This window comes from Salvelinus alpinus, chromosome 7, assembly GCF_045679555.1.
Source record: "Salvelinus alpinus chromosome 7, SLU_Salpinus.1, whole genome shotgun sequence".
In the NCBI taxonomy this organism is placed as follows: domain Eukaryota; kingdom Metazoa; phylum Chordata; class Actinopteri; order Salmoniformes; family Salmonidae; genus Salvelinus; species Salvelinus alpinus.
This window is the reverse complement of record NC_092092.1, coordinates 81,442,682-81,464,615: the sequence shown is the minus strand read 5'-3', so window position 1 is coordinate 81,464,615 and position 21,934 is coordinate 81,442,682. Positions and strand designations below refer to the sequence as shown.

The 21,934-nt window shown below is 43.7% G+C and overlaps 1 protein-coding gene across 2 annotated transcripts in view; it reads right to left on the bottom strand.

The window, feature by feature from the left end:
• Positions 1-333: 333 nt before the first annotated feature.
• tsc22d3 (TSC22 domain family, member 3) overlaps positions 334-21,934 on the bottom strand; it is a 92,306-nt gene continuing 70,705 nt past the window's right edge. The window contains exons 1-3 of one of the 2 annotated variants that reach the window (XM_071411914.1): positions 3,525-3,880; positions 2,840-2,891; positions 334-2,012 (exon numbers count right to left, since the gene is read on the bottom strand). In XM_071411914.1, coding sequence (XP_071268015.1) covers positions 1,728-2,012; positions 2,840-2,891; positions 3,525-3,646 — 459 coding nt within the window. In that variant the 5' untranslated portion in view covers positions 3,647-3,880 and the 3' untranslated portion in view covers positions 334-1,727. Of the gene's footprint in view, positions 2,013-2,839; positions 2,892-3,524; positions 3,881-21,934 lie in introns of those variants that run through there. The other variant, XM_071411912.1, reaches the window with a different exon arrangement.

Below are 21,934 nucleotides of genomic sequence, written 5' to 3'. Positions count from 1 at the left end.
GAACTCTGATTGGCTGACAGCCGTGGTCTATCAGACCGTATACCACAGGTATGACGAAACATGTATTTTTACTGCTCTAATTACATTGGTAGCCAGTTTATAATACCAATAAGGCACCTTGGGGGTTTGTGGTATATTGGCCAATATAGCACGGCTAAGGGCTGTATGCAGGGATTCCGCTTTGCGTCATGCATAAGAACAGCCCTTAGCCGTGGTATATTGGCCATATACCACATCCCCTCGTGCCTTATTGCTTAATAATGATATAATCATGTTACTGTCCGTGTAGATTGCAATGCCCTTGAGTAACAACAACTGAAAGGGAAACATAGCTGTAGTGTAAACATAGGGTTTATTGCAAATGTGCATTTTGTATCCATTACATCATTTAAAAAATATATACCTGTTTCATGGACACAATACAGCAACAATACCCAACGTTTATCAAAAAACAAAACATTACTGCTAACAAGAGTTCTCCCTGTGAACGATGTACACATGGTCCAGGTTGCTTGTTGTCGTTTGGAGTAGTAATGAGACATCGTCTTTGGTAGTTAGAAAACACAAAAGTCCATTGTGGAAATGTTGGTATTCCTCTTCTGGAGATAGGCACTATAGTCATGCCATTGATTCAAGTTGAGGTTGGCATCTGAACACGCAGAACATGTCTGCTAGGTCAGGATCACATTCACAGCCTTTAGAAGACAAATCAGCTGCTCAAATTCATCTCCAGCCCACTACTCTGAACACGTTAGTCAAATGTACAGAGCTAGGCATACTGGGTAGTAGATTCTTCCATCCCCATAATACATAATTTAACTGAACAGTTACAATGCACCTATTAACAAGTATTCCATTTTGTTCAGAATCAGAAGAAAAGTAAAATAGCAGGATTTTCCCCCATAAGCAACACACCCCAACTGCAGAGAATACAAGCTATGATGTTCTGAATCATGATTATGGTAATCAGTTATCAGCAGTGAGGTTGAGATAGAGAAGCAACAGGCCTTTCTCTCCCAGCAACAGTCCAGGATCTCCTAGATCCTCCTTCTCCTCGTTGTACTGGAGCTCAGGTTTGGTTCCCACGAAGACACGTTGCTTCTTCTTAAGGAATATTGACAGAGAATATCAGTAGATGGTGGCAGGTGGAAACAGTCACAAGATGGCTGAGATATGGTCTGACTGACTCCCCAGAACTTGTACTATCAGAAGAAATCCACATGGTGGGGGGGGGGGGGGTCTAGCAGAGACTGGAGGGCCGTCTCTCTATCTGTCTTGGAGAAGATTTCCTTTTTCCTTGGCTGAACCTGGAGAGGTAAGCTGGAGGACGGGCCACTCTGGCGTGGAGAGGCATCCCCAGGATCAGGTCCCTGGGCCAGCCCTGTCTCTTAGCCCTCTCCCCCCTCTGTAGCAGGGGTGGTAGAGAATGGCTGAAGGGTTGGCCCTCCTGGCCCCAGAAGGCCGGAGCCTCCCCTCTGTCCCAATGCAAGCGTTCTCCGGCTGGCTACATGTGAGCCCTCTCGTTTAGCGCTTTTGTCTAAAGAGAAAGAGTCTAGATGTCGTCGGAAAGGCTCATTTTAGCTTATAGCTTCAGCCTATAGCCGCTAGTTAGAGCATTTTTTTCATGTGCTCCGTTCATCAATTGTGTTTCATCATCTGTTACAGACAGCTTCACTGAAGTTGGCAGCGACGATTAGTTTACAACTGGAGGTCCAAGGCAGAACCACCTATACAGCAGAGCCAGCGCTGATGTGGCAGGACTGGTCAGGGTTATGGAGTCCAATTTGGGCCTGTTGCTGGTACTGGTTGTCCAGCTGCAGGGGAACCAGAGCGTCTGAGTCGGACGGAACCCGTTCGCGGAAGCTCTCCATCTGTTCTGGACTGGCCAGGTTCTTCAGAAGGCTGTTCTCACGTTCTAGCTGGTTGTTCTTCTCAGCCAGCTCTCTGATCTGCTCCTTGAGGATCTCAACCTCCTCCCTGACTGCGTACATCAGGTGGTTCTTCACCAGATCCTAAGATAGGAGAGAAGGAATGAGATCTACTGTTAGAGACGTCTGTTTAGATAGAGAGAGCAAGAGAGAGAGAGAGTTCTGTGCAACTCATACAAACTAAATCTATCCATTTAGGGTGATTTATAGCATAAGCTTAACCTACCGTGCCTTACAAACACCTGTGGTAACTTGTAGTAACAGGCCATATGAATACAGAGATTTGTACCCATATGGCCTGTATTAAGGTACTAAAGTTTATCAATAAACTAAATATTTAATAGTCCGACTGTTGTACCTGCCCGACTCCCTGTCTGACTCAGAACGCAGCAGAAAGAACATAGTCACATGCCACATCACGTGGCCCTGTAGCCACCCAATGCTGCAGGCACGTATAGTTCCATCTCTCTAGTATCCCTGCATATTGTAAATATGGTATGTAAAACTCACTTTTTAGTACACTTACTTACTTAGTGTATTTCTTGTGTTTTTAGTAATACATTGTTATTGATTATTGAATTGTTGGGTTTTGAGTTGACAAGAAAGGCATTTCACTCTACTTGTGCCATTAACACTTGAAGCTTCTACTGTACTATTTTTTAATGTCACCTTTATTTAACCAGGTAGGCCCAGTTGAGAACAGGTTCTCATTTACAACTGCGACCTGGCCAAGATAATATACTTACGTAGTTGACTAAAGATTAGTCTGCTATGATGACCAATGTACTGTACAGTATATGATTACTATGGGCAAAGTGCATGAATATGGTGTCTACTATTATGGGTTATGGCTTATTATGAGCGATGATATGAATGATAAAGTGTATAATGCTGCTGCTGCTGATACATACCATTGCCTGTTCTATCTTGTTGTCAATGGCAACAACGCTAGCACCCGAGGCACTGTGGAGGAGAGAAGAAGAGATGACATAAGTCAACATAACAAATCAAAGCATTTGATCAAAACAAACAAACGGGGCCAAGATACAACTTATTTAGAGTCTTTTTTTTAGATGCAATTGCCATGTAAAGCCATCACAAATGTTTGTTTAATTCGTGTTTAGGCTATTTCTGTCCACGAATGAACGTTGCTACGACTCTGATCCTATTTTAGATTGGACATGTGTATGAAAAAAACAGCCTGCCTGCACCACCCTTGTCCTAAAATTCTGCATTTTCTTTTTGTTGTTGCAACCTAGCTAGCTAGATACATTGTTGCGCGCTGCAAAGGATGACATAATATCGAGAGTGTTTCAAGATACTCAATCCACTCCCTCTACTTTTGTGTTTGAAGACGCACCCGGGGGATACATGCGGCAGGTTGGAGTCAAATTGCATTACTCAGATTGCACAGCATTACGGTATTTCTAATGATATCATAACGAATACCGGCATAACCTGGATGTGTTGAGTCTATTTGCAAATAAATACATATGACTATCTCAATCTCGAATTGCAACAATTTTGATTAAATATTTTTTATGAAATCTATTACGCATCAATAACACACTAAATCAAGTGCGGTTATCTATTTACCTGTTGTCGAGTTTTACAGACACCACATCTCCTCCTACTAACGAGGAGAAGAACGAGATGCTGAAGTTATGTAACTGATAGACAGCAACCTCCATTGGTGTTTTGAAGATCTCCGTACTCATGTTCAGCAGTAGACCCGTTTGTATAATGCTTCTCGCCACGTTTGCGACTGGTTGAGTAGATAAATCTACCTAGATAGATACAAATCCGGGGTTACTGTATTCAGCTTAATCACTCGAGTGACTGCACGACTCGATTCGGTTGCTTTTTTGTTGTGAGTTGAGTTGAGCGTAGTGCGGTAGGTTGATGTCGGTGATATGAGCCACGTTAGGTTTCAGCGAGTGATTCTATTTCTGCCACCGGCGGCCCTTATAGCTGAACTGAGTCCTGACGTCACCTGACGCCAGAATACATTATGCAAATCCACCGTGGCATAAGTGCCCATCTGCCCCCTTTCTGAACTCCTACAAAACACAGTAAGCACTCAGTTGTCCCGCAGACCGAATTCATTTACACCCTGAAGCAAATAGGCAAAAATAAATGCACCAATAAAGTGTGTGCTTATGTTTCTTTATGCGTCTGTTTTGAGTGAATGGTTTTGGTTGTATAACATGTCATACATAATTTGGCTTGTTTTTTTCGTTGTTGTTTTGCATCAGCTGAAAATATTTTTAAAGGAATGCTACAACGGAATTATGTATAATTATTATAGGCCTCGTATACCTATTTATTGCTATTTTTCATTCAATCATTAATTTTGTCAGTGACCATGTGCAACAAACAGTATGGCGATATTATGAAACATAGCCTATAGAGGCAAACTAGAATCTGCATATATTGAATGCACTAGTAACGCATGTATTATTGGTTTATAACAGGATGTCTACATAATGTTTGTTGTTTTGAGTCGGTGTTATCTGCAGGTGTAATAGTAGAAGACATTGCAGCATGTTCCAAAAGGAAGTTTTGGGGAACTCCTCATCCATAAGGGTATTTTTCCACCCAATGCAAGGCTCTGGTTATTTTCCATCCTTTCCTCTAGAACTCTGCCACCCCCTGGTGGCCGACAGTTGAACTTTTCCACTAGTTTTTACTAATTTTTACTGGTGTTATATTTTAGGAGGACAAACAACGAGCCTACTTCGCGAGCATTTTAGGATTTTTGAACAATGGAATTAAAAATATTAGAGCTGATTTGTAATACGCAATGTGGTTTTGTTGTCCTAAAAGACTCTCACTATCAGGCAAGAGTTTCAGCATAAGGACATCTTATAGGGGTCAATGCTGTCCTCCATACATAGCTCTACCCAGTGCATGCACCATACTAGCTGCCTTGTTGCTATGGGCTTTCACTGCATAGCAACACAGTTACAACTGTAACACCTCCAACACCCCGTTGTGTTGCTAATTTTAGTTCATATAAGACAAAAAAAAGGTGTACTGTAAACCATTTTGTGAGGAAAGACATCATTTATCTGTAACCCTCTGATCCAATTAGCAAGGTGAGACTCCAGTTTAGTCTCTCTACACCAACCAGATCTCACAGAGCCTTGTTGAACGTATTGGTATCAATAGTACCTGTCACTGGTGATTTCACGCTGTGGAGCTGCCAGGCTTAGTACCAGACAGGGCTTTCTGTGTCCCAACTGGCACTCTATTCCCTATTTAGTGCACTACTTTTGACCAGAGGCCCATAGGGTAGTGCACTACTTTTGACCAGAGGCCCATAGGGTAGTGCACTACTTTTGACCAGCGGCCCATAGGGTAGTGCACTACTTTTGACCAGAGGCCCATAGGGTAGTGCACTACTTTTGACCAGAGGCACATAGGGTAGTGCACTACTTTTGACCAGAGGCCCATAGGGTAGTGCACTACTTTTGACCAGAGGCCCATAGGGTAGTGCACTACTTTTGACCAGAGGCCCATAGGGTAGTGCACTACTTTTGACCAGAGGCCCATAGGGTAGTGCACTACTTTTGACCAGAGGCCCATAGGGTAGTGCACTACTTTTGACCAGAGGCCCATAGGGTAGTGCACTACTTTTGACCAGAGGCCCATAGGGTAGTGCACTACTTTTGACCAGCGGCCCATAGGGTAGTGCACTACTTTTGACCAGAGGCCCATAGGGTAGTGCACTACTTTTGACCAGAGGCCCATAGGGTAGTGCACTACTTTTGACCAGAGGCCCATAGGGTAGTGCACTACTTTTGACCAGAGGCCCATAGGGTAGTGCACTACTTTTGACCAGAGGCCCATAGGGTAGTGCACTACTTTTGACCAGAGGCCCATAGGGTAGTGCACTACTTTTGACCAGAGGCCCATAGGGTAGTGCACTACTTTTGACCAGAGGCCCATAGGGTAGTGAATAAAGTGCCAGTTGCAGCCCTAGTGTAGTACATCTATTGTCTCTGGTTGGAAACACACTGGGGCAGCCTTTCTTAAAGTATGGGACCTGTTAATGGTGAGTCGCGACATGTCAGAGTAAATGTATAATTATTTCATGAATTTATTTGGCCAAGTGCAACTGCGGTCTCTGTTCAGTGCGTTCTCTGCTTAGCAGCGGTCTTTGTTCAGTGCGCTCTCTGCTTAGCGGCGGTCTCTGCTCAGTTTGGCAGCTGTGTGAGTGGGAGAGGGAGATGCCCGTGTGTTTCGCGGTTTACCAGATATTTTTTTTAGAGTTTTCTTGGAGATCGCTCCACAACACACGCTGCAGCGATGTCGTTCAACAGCAGGTGATACGCTGTAAACCACTGACTTGTCATTCCCACCAGTGGCGGTTCTAGACCATTTCAACTGGGGGGGGGGCAAACTGGGGCCGGTTGTACTGTTAGAGGGGCCAGTTGTACTGTCAGAGGGGCCAGTTGTACTGTCAGAGGGGCCAGTTGTACTGTCAGAGGGGCCAGTTGTACTGTTAGAGGGGCCAGTTGTACTGTTAGAGGGGCCAGTTGTACTGTTAGAGGGGCCAGTTGTACTGTTAGAGGGGCCCAGTTGTACTGTTAGAGGGGCCCAGTTGTACTGTTAGAGGGGCCAGTTGTACTGTCAGAGGGGCCAGTTGTACTGTTAGAGGGGCCAGTTGTACTGTTAGAGGGCCCAGTTGTACTGTTAGAGGGGCCCAGTTGTACTGTTAGAGGGGCCAGTTGTACTGTCAGAGGGGCCAGTTGTACTGTCAGAGGGGCCAGTTGTACTGTTAGAGGGGCCAGTTGTACTGTCAGAGGGGCCAGTTGTACTGTTAGAGGGGCCAGTTTTACTGTTAGAGGGGCCAGTTGTACTGTTAGAGGGGCCAGTTGTACTGTTAGAGGGGCCAGTTGTACTGTTAGAGGGGCCAGTTGTACTGTTAGAGGGGCCAGTTGTACTGTTAGAGGGGCCAGTTGTACTGTTAGAGGGCCAGTTGTACTGTTAGAGGGGGCCAGTTGTACTGTTAGAGGGCCCAGTTGTACTGTTAGAGGGCCCAGTTGTACTGTTAGAGGGCCCAGTTGTACTGTTAGAGGGGCCAGTTGTACTGTCAGAGGGGCCAGTTGTACTGTCAGAGGGGCCAGTTGTACTGTTAGAGGGGCCAGTTGTACTGTTAGAGGGGCCCAGTTGTACTGTTAGAGGGGCCAGTTGTACTGTTAGAGGGCCCAGTTGTACTGTTAGAGGGCCCAGTTGTACTGTTAGAGGGGCCAGTTGTACTGTCAGAGGGGCCAGTTGTACTGTTAGAGGGGCCCAGTTGTACTGTTAGAGGGGCCCAGTTGTACTGTTAGAGGGTTCCAGTTGTACTGTTAGAGGGGCCCAGTTGTACTGTTAGAGGGGCCCAGTTGTACTGTCAGAGGGGCCCAGTTGTACTGTTAGAGGGGCCAGTTGTACTGTCAGAGGGGCCAGTTGTACTGTTAGAGGGGCCAGTTGTACTGTCAGAGGGGCCAGTTGTACTGTTAGAGGGGCCCAGTTGTACTGTTAGAGGGGCCCAGTTGTACTGTTAGAGGGGCCCAGTTGTACTGTTAGAGGGGCCCAGTTGTACTGTTAGAGGGGCCCAGTTGTACTGTTAGAGGGGCCCAGTTGTACTGTTAGAGAGGCCAGTTGTACTGTTAGAGGGGCCCAGTTGTACTGTTAGAGGGGCCCAGTTGTACTGTTAGAGGGGCCCAGTTGTACTGTTAGAGGGGCCAGTTACATTAGACGTTATTGTTGTCATATCGTTTTCTTCACTGCATTAGCAGGCATTAGCAGGCAAAAGACCATGTTCATAATCATCAGCGTTGCCACTGTCTAATAACGGATGTAAAATAAGAACGATAGCAAAAATGTGTTATGTAAAAATTATTTCATACTCCACATTTAGGGGCTCCACAAGGGGGTCCAAAACTGTCCCCCCCCCCCCCCCTCCCCCCCCTCCCCCCTCCCCCCACCAGAACAGCCACTTATTCCCACTCGCCAAATGGACTCATGCTCGCAACAAGTTCTGACTGAGCTCAATCGTCATGAAAAGCCAATACACCGATGAGTTTCTCTCTTTCATACAAACTGCGAGAATTAACGAGGAGCTCCAACAATGTGTTTTGTGCTGGGAAGTGCTTAGTGATGAGTCAATCAAAACGAACAAATTCATATAACGACAAGTCCTGACCAAACATCCACAGCATGACGGTAAACACAGGGAATTCTTTCAGAACAGGGCAGAATGCTTCAGGAAACAGGGCTTCAGGAAACAGTGCATCGGGAAACAGGGCTTCAGGAAACAGGGCTTCAGGAAACAGGGCTTCAGGAAACAGGGATTCGGGAAACAGGGCTTCAGGAAACAGGGATTCGGGAAACAGGGCTTCAGGAAACAGGGCTTCAGGAAACAGGGCTTCAGGAAACAGGGCTTCAGGAAACAGGGCTTCAGGAAACAGGGCTTCAGGAAACAGGGCTTCAGGAAACAAGGCGTTGTTGTCATTTTATAGAAGGTGACGATCAGCTGAAATAAGGGAGTCCTATCTCATAGTAGTATATAGTAGTATAGTAGTCTCCGACCACTACCTTGTATCCTTTTCCCTCTCCTTTTCCCTCTCGCTCTCATCCAACACTTCCCACACTGCCCCTACTCGGATGGTATCGCGCCGTCCCAACCTTCGCTCTCTCTCCCCCGCTACTCTCTCCTCTTCCATCCTATCATCTCTTCCCTCTGCTCAAACCTTCTCCAACCTATCTCCTGATTCTGCCTCCTCAACCCTCCTCTCCTCCCTTTCTGCATCATTTAACTCTCTATGTCCCCTATCCTCCAGGCCGGCTCGATCCTCCCCTCCTGCTCCGTGGCTCGACGACTCATTGCGAGCTCACAGAACAGGGCTCCGGGCAGCCGAGCGGAAATGGAGGAAAACTCGCCTCCCTGCGGACCTGGCATCCTTTCACTCCCTCCTCTCTACATTCTCCTCTTCTGTCTCTGCTGCTAAAGCCACTTTCTACCACTCTAAATTCCAAGCATCTGCCTCTAACCCTAGGAAGCTCTTTGCCACCTTCTCCTCCCTCCTGAATCCTCCTCCCCCTCCCTCCCCCTCCTCCCTCTCTGCGGATGACTTCGTCAACCATTTTGAAAAGAAGGTCGACAACATCCGATCCTCGTTTGCTAAGTCAAACGACACCGCTGGTTCTGCTCACACTGCCCTACCCTGTGCTTTGACCTCTTTCTCCCCTCTCTCTCCAGAAGAAATCTCGCGTCTTGTGACTGCCGGCCGCCCAACAACCTGCCCGCTTGACCCTATCCCCTCCTCTCTTCTCCAGACCATTTCCGGAGACCTTCTCCCTTACCTCACCTCGCTCATCAACTCATCTTTGACCGCTGGCTACGTCCCTTCCGCCTTCAAGAGAGCGAGAGTTGCACCCCTTCTGAAAAAAACTACACTCGATCCCTCCGATGTCAACAACTACAGACCAGTATCCCTTCTTTCTTTTCTCTCCAAAACTCTTGAACGTGCCGTCCTTGGCCAGCTCTCCTGCTATCTCTCTCAGAATGACCTTCTTGATCCAAATCAGTCAGGTTTCAAGACTAGTCATTCAACTGAGACTGCTCTTCTCTGTGTCACGGAGGCGCTCCGCACTGCTAAAGCTAACTCTCTCTCCTCTGCTCTCATCCTTCTAGACCTATCGGCTGCCTTTGATACTGTGAACCATCAGATCCTCCTCTCCACCCTCTCCGAGTTGGGCATCTCCGGCGCGGCCCACGCTTGGATTGCGTCCTACCTGACAGGTCGCTCCTACCAGGTGGCGTGGCGAGAATCTGTCTCCGCACCACGTGCTCTCACCACTGGTGTCCCCCAGGGCTCTGTTCTAGGCCCTCTCCTATTCTCGCTATACACCAAGTCACTTGGCTCTGTCATATCCTCACATGGTCTCTCCTATCATTGCTATGCAGACGACACACAATTAATCTTCTCCTTTCCCCCTTCTGATAACCAGGTGGCGAATCGCATCTCTGCATGTCTGGCAGACATATCAGTGTGGATGACGGATCACCACCTCAAGCTGAACCTCGGCAAGACGGAGCTGCTCTTCCTCCCGGGGAAGGACTGCCCGTTCCATGATCTCGCCATCACGGTTGACAACTCCATTGTGTCCTCCTCCCAGAGTGCTAAGAACCTTTGCGTGATCCTGGACAACACCCTGTCGTCCTCAACTAACATCAAGGCGGTGACCCGTTCCTGTAGGTTCATGCTCTACAACATTCGCAGAGTACGACCCTGCCTCACACAGGAAGCGGCGCAGGTCCTAATCCAGGCACTTGTCATCTCCCGTCTGGATTACTGCAACTCGCTGTTGGCTGGGCTCCCTGCCTGTGCCATTAAACCCCTACAACTCATCCAGAACGCCGCAGCCCGTCTGGTGTTCAACCTTCCCAAGTTCTCTCACGTCACCCCGCTCCTCCGGTCTCTCCACTGGCTTCCAGTTGAAGCTCGCATCCGCTACAAGACCATGGTGCTTGCCTACGGAGCTGTGAGGGGAACGGCACCTCCGTACCTTCAGGCTCTGATCAGGCCCTACACCCAAACAAGGGCACTGCGTTCATCCACCTCTGGCCTGCTCGCCTCCCTACCTCTGAGGAAGTACAGCTCCCGCTCAGCCCAGTAAAAACTGTTCGCTGCTCTGGCACCCCAATGGTGGAACAAACTCCCCCACGACGCCAGGTCAGCGGAGTCAATCACCACCTTCCGGAAACACCTGAAACACCACCTCTTTAAGGAATACCTAGGATAGGATAAAGTAATCCTTCTAACCCCCCCCCCCCCCCCCCCCCCCCTTAAAAGAGTTAGATGCACTATTGTAAAGTGGTTGTTCCACTGGATATCATAAGGTGAATGCACCAACTTGTAAGTCGCGCTGGATAAGAGCGTCTGCTAAATGACTTAAATGTAAATGTAAATGTATATGTGAGTTTCTCTTTCAAACAATCCCCAGGCCTTGTACACAGCTAATAGCTAACGTTAGCCAAAGCAAGTTAGCTAGCTCCTGATAGTGTAACCCTAAGTAACAGTACAGATGAAGATGAACAATGAAAAGGCCTACTGTACATCTTACTGTAGAAAGTATTGGAGAAAACCAGTCTAGGTTGAAACCGTTGCTGTTAAAATACAAGTCATCATTTTTATTCTTAACTTGAAACAACTGATTGAAGCAAGATACTTTTTGAGGCAAAACACACACAGAGGTCTGGGTTGTTCATCTACAGCAGGAAGTGGCCTCCTGCCTGACTGAGGAAGCAGTAGATGTTCTGGTCCTGTTTGTCACCATGTTTCTATGTCAGTCAGGGTTCTCAACTCTCACATACTTAAAAAAACAAGTACAGAAACAGTCGCAATGCTGAGCATGACCTCAATGCTGCACTGTCAACAACTGAGTCCAGAATAGACATGCTTGTTGAAAACTTCAACCAGCAGCACAACTCTCATTAGGACTGTGTGTGTGTGTGTGTGTGTGTGTGTGTGTGTGTGTGTGTGTGTGTGTGTGTGTGTGTGTGTGTGTGTGTGTGTGTGTGTGTGTGTGTGTGTGTGTGTGTGTGTGTGTGTGTGTGTGTGTGTTTTCTGGTCAACATCCATGTGATTATTTTTTATAAATCTTTTTTTTAAATTTAAATTGAACCTTTTTGAACAAGGCAAGTCAGTTAAGAACAAATCGTTATTTACAATGAGGGCCTACCCCGGCCAAACCCGGACGACGCTGGGCTAATTGTGCGCCGCCCTTTGGGACTCCCAATCATGGCCGGATGTGATACATGACCTTTTTCAAGGGCAGCCACGCAAAAAGACGCATTCTTGTATTCTAACTAGCCGCTATTCAAAGCGCTCTGAACAAATTAAGGGAATCGTTCACAAACATTGGCACATTCTAAAATCCGATGATAGTCTCTGTAATGTGTTTTCGGACCTTCCCTTGGTCGTATTTTTGCGGGGCAGAAATCTCAGAGACCAATTGGTACACTCTGATTTACCACCCCAAGTCTATTTGCGCCCCTACTCGATGGAAATTACAAGTGTATTGGCTGTGCTCAATGCAATGGCACTTATAAATGCAGATCCTTCAAACACCCTCAAACAGGGAAGTTGATCCCAATCAAAGGTGTTATCACCTGCTCCACTAAGGCAGTTATTTATCTTATAACTTGTCATTGTGGTAAAAATGATGTGGGTAAAACAAAGCGCGAATTAAAAGTACGTGTCTCAGAGCATCGGAGCACCATTAGGTGCAAAAACTTGACTTACCCAGTTGCGGCCCACTTAGTGGAGGCAGGCCACTCGATTTCGTCTCTGCGTTATATTGGCATCGAACATGTCACCCTCCCTAGAAGAGGGGGTGAACGTGATAATTTATTGTTAAAACGAAAGCCTGCCTGGATCTTTAATTTAAAGGCCCTTGCTCCCTTTGGTCTCAACGTAGAATTTGATCTGAATCCATTCTTGTGATTATTGTGACTTTGCTATTGTAATTGTTTGTAAGCTTGTGTAGTCTAAAATGAATCTATGATCGTATGCTATCCATTTGTTTTTTTGTATGCTGCTCTTTATATGCCATTTTAATATTTGAGAATTAACCAATGATATTAGGCCACTTTTGGCCATGATTACAGACACCTGTGTGTCTTTTGACACTATATAAACGAGTCATCCGGCAGTGTTTGTGATTATACCCTGATGAAGAGCTTGGCTGATGAAACGTTTGGACATTACATTTTTGCATCTGAGCTCCTAGAGTGTGCGGCTCTCCTTTATTTTCTAGTGTTCTACTCCGCTAGCCAGCACCTCGCCTAAATAGGTGTGCGTTTCTTTCTCTTCTAGATTATTTTTCTTCTAGACAGCCCAGGATCAATCAGTTTATTCCAGTTCAGGGAAAAAAATGATGATTTGTATTTTAACAGTAACAGCTCCAACCTAGACTTTCTTTCAACAATAATTTCTACAGTAAGATGTACAGTAGGCCTGGTCATTTCTACAGTAAGATGTACAGTAGGCCTGATCATTTCTACAGTAAGATGTACAGTAGGCCTGATCATTTCTACAGTAAGATGTACAGTAGGCTTGATCATTTCTACAGTAAGATGTACAGTAGGCCTGATCATTTCTACAGTAAGATGTACAGTAGGCCTGATCATTTCTACAGTAAGATGTACAGTAGGCCTGATCATTTCTACAGTAAGATGTATACTAGGCCTGATCATTTCTACAGTAAGATGTACAGTAGACCTGGTCATTTCTACAGTAAGATGTACAGTAGGATGTATAGTAGGCCTGGTCATTTCTACAGTAAGATGTACAGTAGGATGTACAGTAAGATGTACAGTAAGTTGTATAGTAGGCCTGATCATTACTACAGTTAGATGTACAGTAGGATGTACAGTAAGATGTATAGTAGGCCTGGTCATTTCTACAGTTAGATGTACAGTAGGATGTACAGTAAGATGTATAGTAGGCCTGGTCATTTCTACAGTTAGATGTACAGTAGGATGTACAGTAAGATGTATAGTAGGCCTGGTCATTTCTACAGTAAGATGTACAGTAGGATGTACAGTAAGATGTATAGTAGGCCTGGTCAGTTTTCATCTGTACTGTTACTTAGGGTTGCTCTATCAAAAAGCCTGTGTGTTTGTTCTGTTATTCATCAGTGTGATGTGATCAATCCGTTCGTTCCAGTTCAGAATGTATTGCAATTTAACAGTTCCAACCTAGACAGATATGTAGATATGAGTTTTTAATGGGGGAAATAAACATGACTAGCTATTTATATGGCTATTTCATTTCATTGTTATTTGTTTTTGTCTATATTGCATTTGTTTTAGGCATAAGGGAAATGAAATGTACCAATATTTACATACAGTTGCATATTTTCCTAAGCTTGGGTCCCAGGAAAACACATCATTTCTCATTTGGGTCCCAGACTGGACAAGTTTATTGACCCTGGGTGGTAGTCACAGGGGTCATGGCTTAGTACTGGTACTTTAAAAAGCTGTACTGTACTGTTTTCTATCTACATGCCGGAGGGAGAGAGAGGGACAGGGAGAGAGAGAGGGACAGGGAGAGAGAGAAAGAGAGGGGGGATGGAGAAGGAGAGAGAGAGAGAGGGATAGTGAGTGAAAAAGGGATAGTCAGTGAAAGAGGGAGAGAGAGAGAAAGAGAGAGAGAGAGAGAAAGAGAGGGACAGGGAGAGAGAGGGACAGGGAGAGAGAGAGGGAGAGAGAGACGGGGGGATGGAGAAGGAGAGAGAGAGAGAGAGGGACAGCGAGAAGGAGAGAGAGAGAGAGAGAGGGACAGCGAGACGGAGAGAGAGAGACAGCGAGAAGGAGAGAGAGAGAGACAGAGAGAGCGCGAGAGAGCGTGAGAGAGAGAGAGAGAGAGAAAGGTGTATTTCTTATACCTCTCACCATGAGAATGTAAACAAAGTACTGGTGTTTGACCAACAATGAGTCCTGTTTATATTCTCCTCAGCCATATTACCCTGAGCCCTACTGTTTATATTCTCCTCAACCATATTACCCTGAGTCTTACTGTTTATATTCTCCTCAGCCATACTACCCTGAGTCTTACTGTTTATATTCTCCTCAGCCATACTACCCTGAGTCTTCCTGTTTATATTCTCCTCAGCCATACTACCCTGAGTCTTACTGTTTATATTATCCTCAGCCATATTACCCTGAGCCCTACTGTTTATATTCTCCTCAGCCATACTACCCTGAGTCCTACTGTTTATATTCTCCTCAGCCATACTACCCTGAGTCTTACTGTTTATATTCTCCTCAGCCATACTACCCTGAGTCTTACTGTTTATATTCTCCTCAGCCATACTACCCTGAGTCTTCCTGTTTATATTCTCCTCAACCATATTACCCTGAGTCCTACTGTTTATATTCTCCTCAGCCATATTACCCTGAGCCCTACTGTTTATATTCTCCTCAACCATATTACCCTGAGCCCTACTGTTTATATTCTCCTCAGCCATACTACCCTGAGTCCTACTGTTTATATTCTCCTCAGCCATACTACCCTGAGTCTTACTGTTTATATTCTCCTCAGCCATACTACCCTGAGTCTTCCTGTTTATATTCTCCTCAACCATATTACCCTGAGTCCTACTGTTTATATTCTCCTCAGCCATATTACCCTGAGCCCTACTGTTTATATTCTCCTCAACCATATTACCCTGAGCCCTACTGTTTATATTCTCCTCAGCCATACTACCCTGAGTCCTACTGTTTATATTCTCCTCAGCCATACTACCCTGAGTCTTACTGTTTATATTCTCCTCAGCCATACTACCCTGAGTCTTACTGTTTATATTCTCCTCAACCATATTACCCTGAGCCCTACTGTTTATATTCTCCTCAACCATACTACCCTGAGCCCTACTGTTTATATTCTCCTCAACCATATTACCCTGAGCCCTACTGTTTATATTCTCCTCAACCATACTACCCTGAGCCCTACTGTTTATATTATCCTCAGCCATATTACCCTGAGTCCTACTGTTTATATTCTCCTCAGCCATACTACCCTGAGTCTTACTGTTTATATTCTCCTCAGCCATACTACCCTGAGTCTTACTGTTTATATTCTCCTCAGCCATATTACCCTGAGTCCTACTGTTTATATTATCCTCATCCATATTACCCTGAGTCCTACTGTTTATATTCTCCTCAACCATATTACCCTGAGTCCTACTGTTTATATTATCCTCATCCATATTACCCTGAGTCCTACTGTTTATATTCTCCTCAACCATATTACCCTGAGCCCTACTGTTTATATTATCCTCAGCCATATTACCCTGAGCCCTACTGTTTATATTCTCCTCAACCATATTACCCTGAGTCCTACTGTTTATATTCTCCTCAACCATATTACCCTGAGTCCTACTGTTTATATTATCCTCATCCATATTACCCTGAGTCCTACTGTTTATATTCTCCTCAACCATATTACCCTGAGCCCTACTGTTTATATTATCCTCAGCCATATTACCCTGAGCCCTACTGTTTATATTCTCCTCAACCATATTACCCTGAGCCCTACTGTTTATATTCTCCTCAACCATATTACCCTGAGCCCTACTGTTTATATTATCCTCAACCATATTACCCTGAGCCCTACTGTTTATATTCTCCTCAACCATATTACCCTGAGCCCTACTGTTTATATTCTCCTCAACCATATTACCCTGAGCCCTACTGTTTATATTCTCCTCAACCATATTACCCTGAGTCTTCCTGTTTATATTATCCTCAACCATATTACCCTGAGTCTTACTGTTTATATTCTCCTCAACCATATTACCCTGAGTCTTCCTGTTTATATTCTCCTCAGCCATATTACCCTGAGCCCTACTGTTTATATTATCCTCAGCCATACTACCCTGAGTCTTCCTGTTTATATTCTCCTCAACCATATTACCCTGAGTCTTCCTGTTTATATTCTCCTCAACCATATTACCCTGAGTCTTCCTGTTTATATTCTCCTCAGCCATATTACCCTGAGCCCTACTGTTTATATTATCCTCAGCCATACTACCCTGAGTCTTCCTGTTTATATTCTCCTCAACCATATTACCCTGAGTCCTACTGTTTATATTCTCCTCAGCCATATTACCCTGAGTCCTACTGTTTATATTATCCTCAGCCATATTACCCTGAGTCTTCCTGTTTATATTCTCCTCAGCCATATTACCCTGAGTCTTACTGTTTATATTATCCTCAGCCATATTACCCTGAGTCTTACTGTTTATATTCTCCTCAGCCATATTACCCTGAGTCTTCCTGTTTATATTCTCCTCAGCCATATTACCCTGAGTCTTACTGTTTATATTCTCCTCAGCCATATTACCCTGAGTCTTACTGTTTATATTATCCTCAGCCATATTACCCTGAGTCTTCCTGTTTATATTCTCCTCAACCACATTACCCTGAGTCTTCCTGTTTATATTATCCTCAGCCATATTACCCTGAGTCTTACTGTTTATATTATCCTCAGCCATATTACCCTGAGTCTTACTGTTTATATTCTCCTCAGCCATATTACCCTGAGTCCTACTGTTTATATTATCCTCAGCCATATTACCCTGAGTCCTACTGTTTATATTATCCTCAGCCATATTACCCTGAGCCCTACTGTTTATATTATCCTCAGCCATATTACCCTGAGTCTTACTGTTTATATTATCCTCAGCCATATTACCCTGAGTCTTCCTGTTTATATTATCCTCAGCCATATTACCCTGAGTCCTACTGTTTATATTATCCTCAGCCATACTACCCTGAGTCTTACTGTTTATATTATCCTCAGCCATATTACCCTGAGTCTTCCTGTTTATATTCTCCTCAACCATATTACCCTGAGTCTTCCTGTTTATATTCTCCTCAGCCATATTACCCTGAGTCCTACTGTTTATATTCTCCTCAGCCATATTACCCTGAGTCTTCCTGTTTATATTCTCCTCAACCACATTACCCTGAGTCCTACTGTTTATATTATCCTCAGCCATACTACCCTGAGTCCTACTGTTTATATTATCCTCAGCCATATTACCCTGAGTCCTACTGTTTATATTATCCTCAGCCATATTACCCTGAGTCCTACTGTTTATATTATCCTCAGCCATATTACCCTGAGTCCTACTGTTTATATTATCCTCAGCCATATTACCCTCAGTCTTACTGTTTATATTATCCTCAGCCACATTACCCTGAGTCCTACTGTTTATATTATCCTCAGCCATATTACCCTGAGTCTTACTGTTTATATTATCCTCAACCATATTACCCTGAGTCTTCCTGTTTATATTCTCCTCAACCATATTACCCTGAGTCTTACTGTTTATATTATCCTCAGCCATATTACCCTGAGTCCTACTGTTTATATTATCCTCAGCCATACTACCCTGAGTCTTACTGTTTATATTATCCTCAACCATATTACCCTGAGTCCTACTGTTTATATTATCCTCAGCCATACTACCCTGAGTCTTACTGTTTATATTATCCTCAGCCATACTACCCTGAGTCTTACTGTTTATATTCTCCTCAGCCATACTACCCTGAGTCATACTGTTTATATTCTCCTCAACCATATTACCCTGAGTCCTACTGTTTATATTATCCTCAACCATATTACCCTGAGTCTTCCTGTTTATATTATCCTCAGCCATACTACCCTGAGTCTTACTGTTTATATTCTCCTCAGCCATATTACCCTGAGTCTTCCTGTTTATATTATCCTCAACCATATTACCCTGAGTCTTACTGTTTATATTATCCTCAGCCACACTACCCTGAGTCCTACTGTTTATATTCTCCTCAACCATATTACCCTGAGTCTTCCTGTTTATATTATCCTCAGCCATACTACCCTGAGTCTTACTGTTTATATTATCCTCAGCCATACTACCCTGAGTCTTACTGTTTATATTATCCTCAGCCATATTACCCTGAGTCTTACTGTTTATATTATCCTCAGCCATATTACCCTGAGTCTTACTGTTTATATTATCCTCAGCCATACTACCCTGAGTCTTACTGTTTATATTATCCTCAGCCATACTACCCTGAGTCTTACTGTTTATATTATCCTCAGCCATATTACCCTGAGCCCTACTGTTTATATTATCCTCAGCCATACTACCCTGAGTCTTCCTGTTTATATTCTCCTCATCCATATTACCCTGAGCCCTACTGTTTATATTATCCTCAGCCACATTACCCTGAGCCCTACTGTTTATATTATCCTCAGCCATATTACCCTGAGTCTTACTGTTTATATTATCCTCAGCCATACTACCCTGAGTCTTACTGTTTATATTATCCTCAGCCACATTACCCTGAGCCCTACTGTTTATATTATCCTCAGCCATATTACCCTGAGTCTTACTGTTTATATTATCCTCAGCCATACTACCCTGAGTCTTACTGTTTATATTATCCTCAGCCATATTACCCTGAGTCCTACTGTTTATATTATCCTCAGCCATACTACCCTGAGTCTTCCTGTTTATATTCTCCTCATCCATATTACCCTGAGCCCTACTGTTTATATTATCCTCAGCCACATTACCCTGAGCCCTACTGTTTATATTATCCTCAGCCATATTACCCTGAGTCTTACTGTTTATATTATCCTCAGCCATACTACCCTGAGTCTTACTGTTTATATTCTCCTCAGCCATACTACCCTGAGTCTTCCTGTTTATATTCTCCTCAGCCACATTACCCTGAGTCTTACTGTTTATATTATCCTCAGCCATATTACCCTGAGTCTTACTGTTTATATTATCCTCAGCCATATTACCCTGAGTCTTACTGTTTATATTATCCTCAGCCATACTACCCTGAGTCTTACTGTTTATATTATCCTCAGCCATATTACCCTGAGTCTTACTGTTTATATTATCCTCAGCCATATTACCCTGAGTCTTACTGTTTATATTATCCTCAGCCATATTACCCTGAGCCCTACTGTTTATATTCTCCTCAACCATATTACCCTGAGTCTTACTGTTTATATTATCCTCAGCCATATTACCCTGAGCCCTACTGTTTATATTCTCCTCAACCATATTACCCTGAGTCTTACTGTTTATATTATCCTCAGCCATATTACCCTGAGTCTTACTGTTTATATTCTCCTCAACCATATTACCCTGAGTCTTACTGTTTATATTATCCTCAGCCATATTACCCTGAGCCCTACTGTTTATATTATCCTCAGCCATATTACCCTGAGTCTTCCTGTTTATATTATCCTCAGCCATACTACCCTGAGTCTTACTGTTTATATTCTCCTCAACCATATTACCCTGAGTCTTCCTGTTTATATTATCCTCAGCCATACTACCCTGAGTCTTCCTGTTTATATTATCCTCAGCCATATTACCCTGAGTCTTACTGTTTATATTATCCTCAGCCATATTACCCTGAGTCTTACTGTTTATATTATCCTCAGCCATACTACCCTGAGTCTTACTGTTTATATTATCCTCAGCCATATTACCCTGAGTCTTACTGTTTATATTATCCTCAGCCATACTACCCTGAGCCCTACTGTTTATATTATCCTCAGCCATATTACCCTGAGCCCTACTGTTTATATTATCCTCAGCCATATTACCCTGAGTCCTACTGTTTATATTATCCTCAGCCATATTACCCTGAGTCTTACTGTTTATATTCTCCTCAGCCATATTACCCTGAGTCTTACTGTTTATATTCTCCTCAACCATATTACCCTGAGTCTTCCTGTTTATATTATCCTCAACCATATTACCCTGAGCCCTACTGTTTATATTATCCTCAGCCATATTACCCTGAGTCCTACTGTTTATATTATCCTCAGCCATATTACCCTGAGTCTTACTGTTTATATTATCCTCAGCCATATTACCCTGAGTCCTACTGTTTATATTATCCTCAGCCATATTACCCTGAGTCTTCCTGTTTATATTATCCTCAGCCATATTACCCTGAGCCCTACTGTTTATATTATCCTCAGCCATATTACCCTGAGTCTTCCTGTTTATATTCTCCTCAGCCATATTACCCTGAGTCTTACTGTTTATATTATCCTCAGCCATACTACCCTGAGTCTTCCTGTTTATATTCTCCTCAGCCATATTACCCTGAGTCTTACTGTTTATATTATCCTCAGCCATATTACCCTGAGTCTTCCTGTTTATATTATCCTCAGCCATATTACCCTGAGCCCTACTGTTTATATTATCCTCAGCCATATTACCCTGAGTCTTCCTGTTTATATTCTCCTCAGCCATATTACCCTGAGTCTTACTGTTTATATTATCCTCAGCCATATTACCCTGAGTCTTACTGTTTATATTCTCCTCAGCCATATTACCCTGAGTCCTACTGTTTATATTATCCTCAGCCATATTACCCTGAGTCTTACTGTTTATATTATCCTCAGCCATATTACCCTGAGTCCTACTGTTTATATTCTCCTCAGCCATATTACCCTGAGTCTTACTGTTTATATTATCCTCAGCCATATTACCCTGAGTCTTACTGTTTATATTATCCTCAGCCATACTACCCTGAGTCTTACTGTTTATATTCTCCTCAGCCATATTACCCTGAGTCTTACTGTTTATATTATCCTCAGCCATATTACCCTGAGTCTTACTGTTTATATTATCCTCAGCCATATTACCCTGAGTCTTACTGTTTATATTATCCTCAGCCATATTACCCTGAGTCCTACTGTTTATATTATCCTCAGCCATACTACCCTGAGTCTTACTGTTTATATTCTCCTCAGCCATATTACCCTGAGTCTTACTGTTTATATTCTCCTCAGCCATATTACCCTGAGTCTTACTGTTTATATTATCCTCAGCCATATTACCCTGAGTCTTCCTGTTTATATTCTCCTCAACCACATTACCCTGAGTCTTACTGTTTATATTATCCTCAGCCATATTACCCTGAGTCTTACTGTTTATATTCTCCTCAGCCATATTACCCTGAGTCTTCCTGTTTATATTATCCTCAGCCATATTACCCTGAGTCTTACTGTTTATATTCTCCTCAGCCATATTACCCTGAGTCTTACTGTTTATATTATCCTCAGCCATATTACCCTGAGTCTTACTGTTTATATTATCCTCAGCCATATTACCCTGAGTCTTCCTGTTTATATTCTCCTCAGCCATATTACCCTGAGTCTTACTGTTTATATTCTCCTCAGCCATATTACCCTGAGTCTTACTGTTTATATTCTCCTCAGCCATATTACCCTGAGTCTTACTGTTTATATTATCCTCAGCCATATTACCCTGAGTCTTACTGTTTATATTCTCCTCAGCCATATTACCCTGAGTCTTACTGTTTATATTCTCCTCAGCCATATTACCCTGAGTCTTACTGTTTATATTATCCTCAACCATATTACCCTGAGTCCTACTGTTTATATTATCCTCAGCCA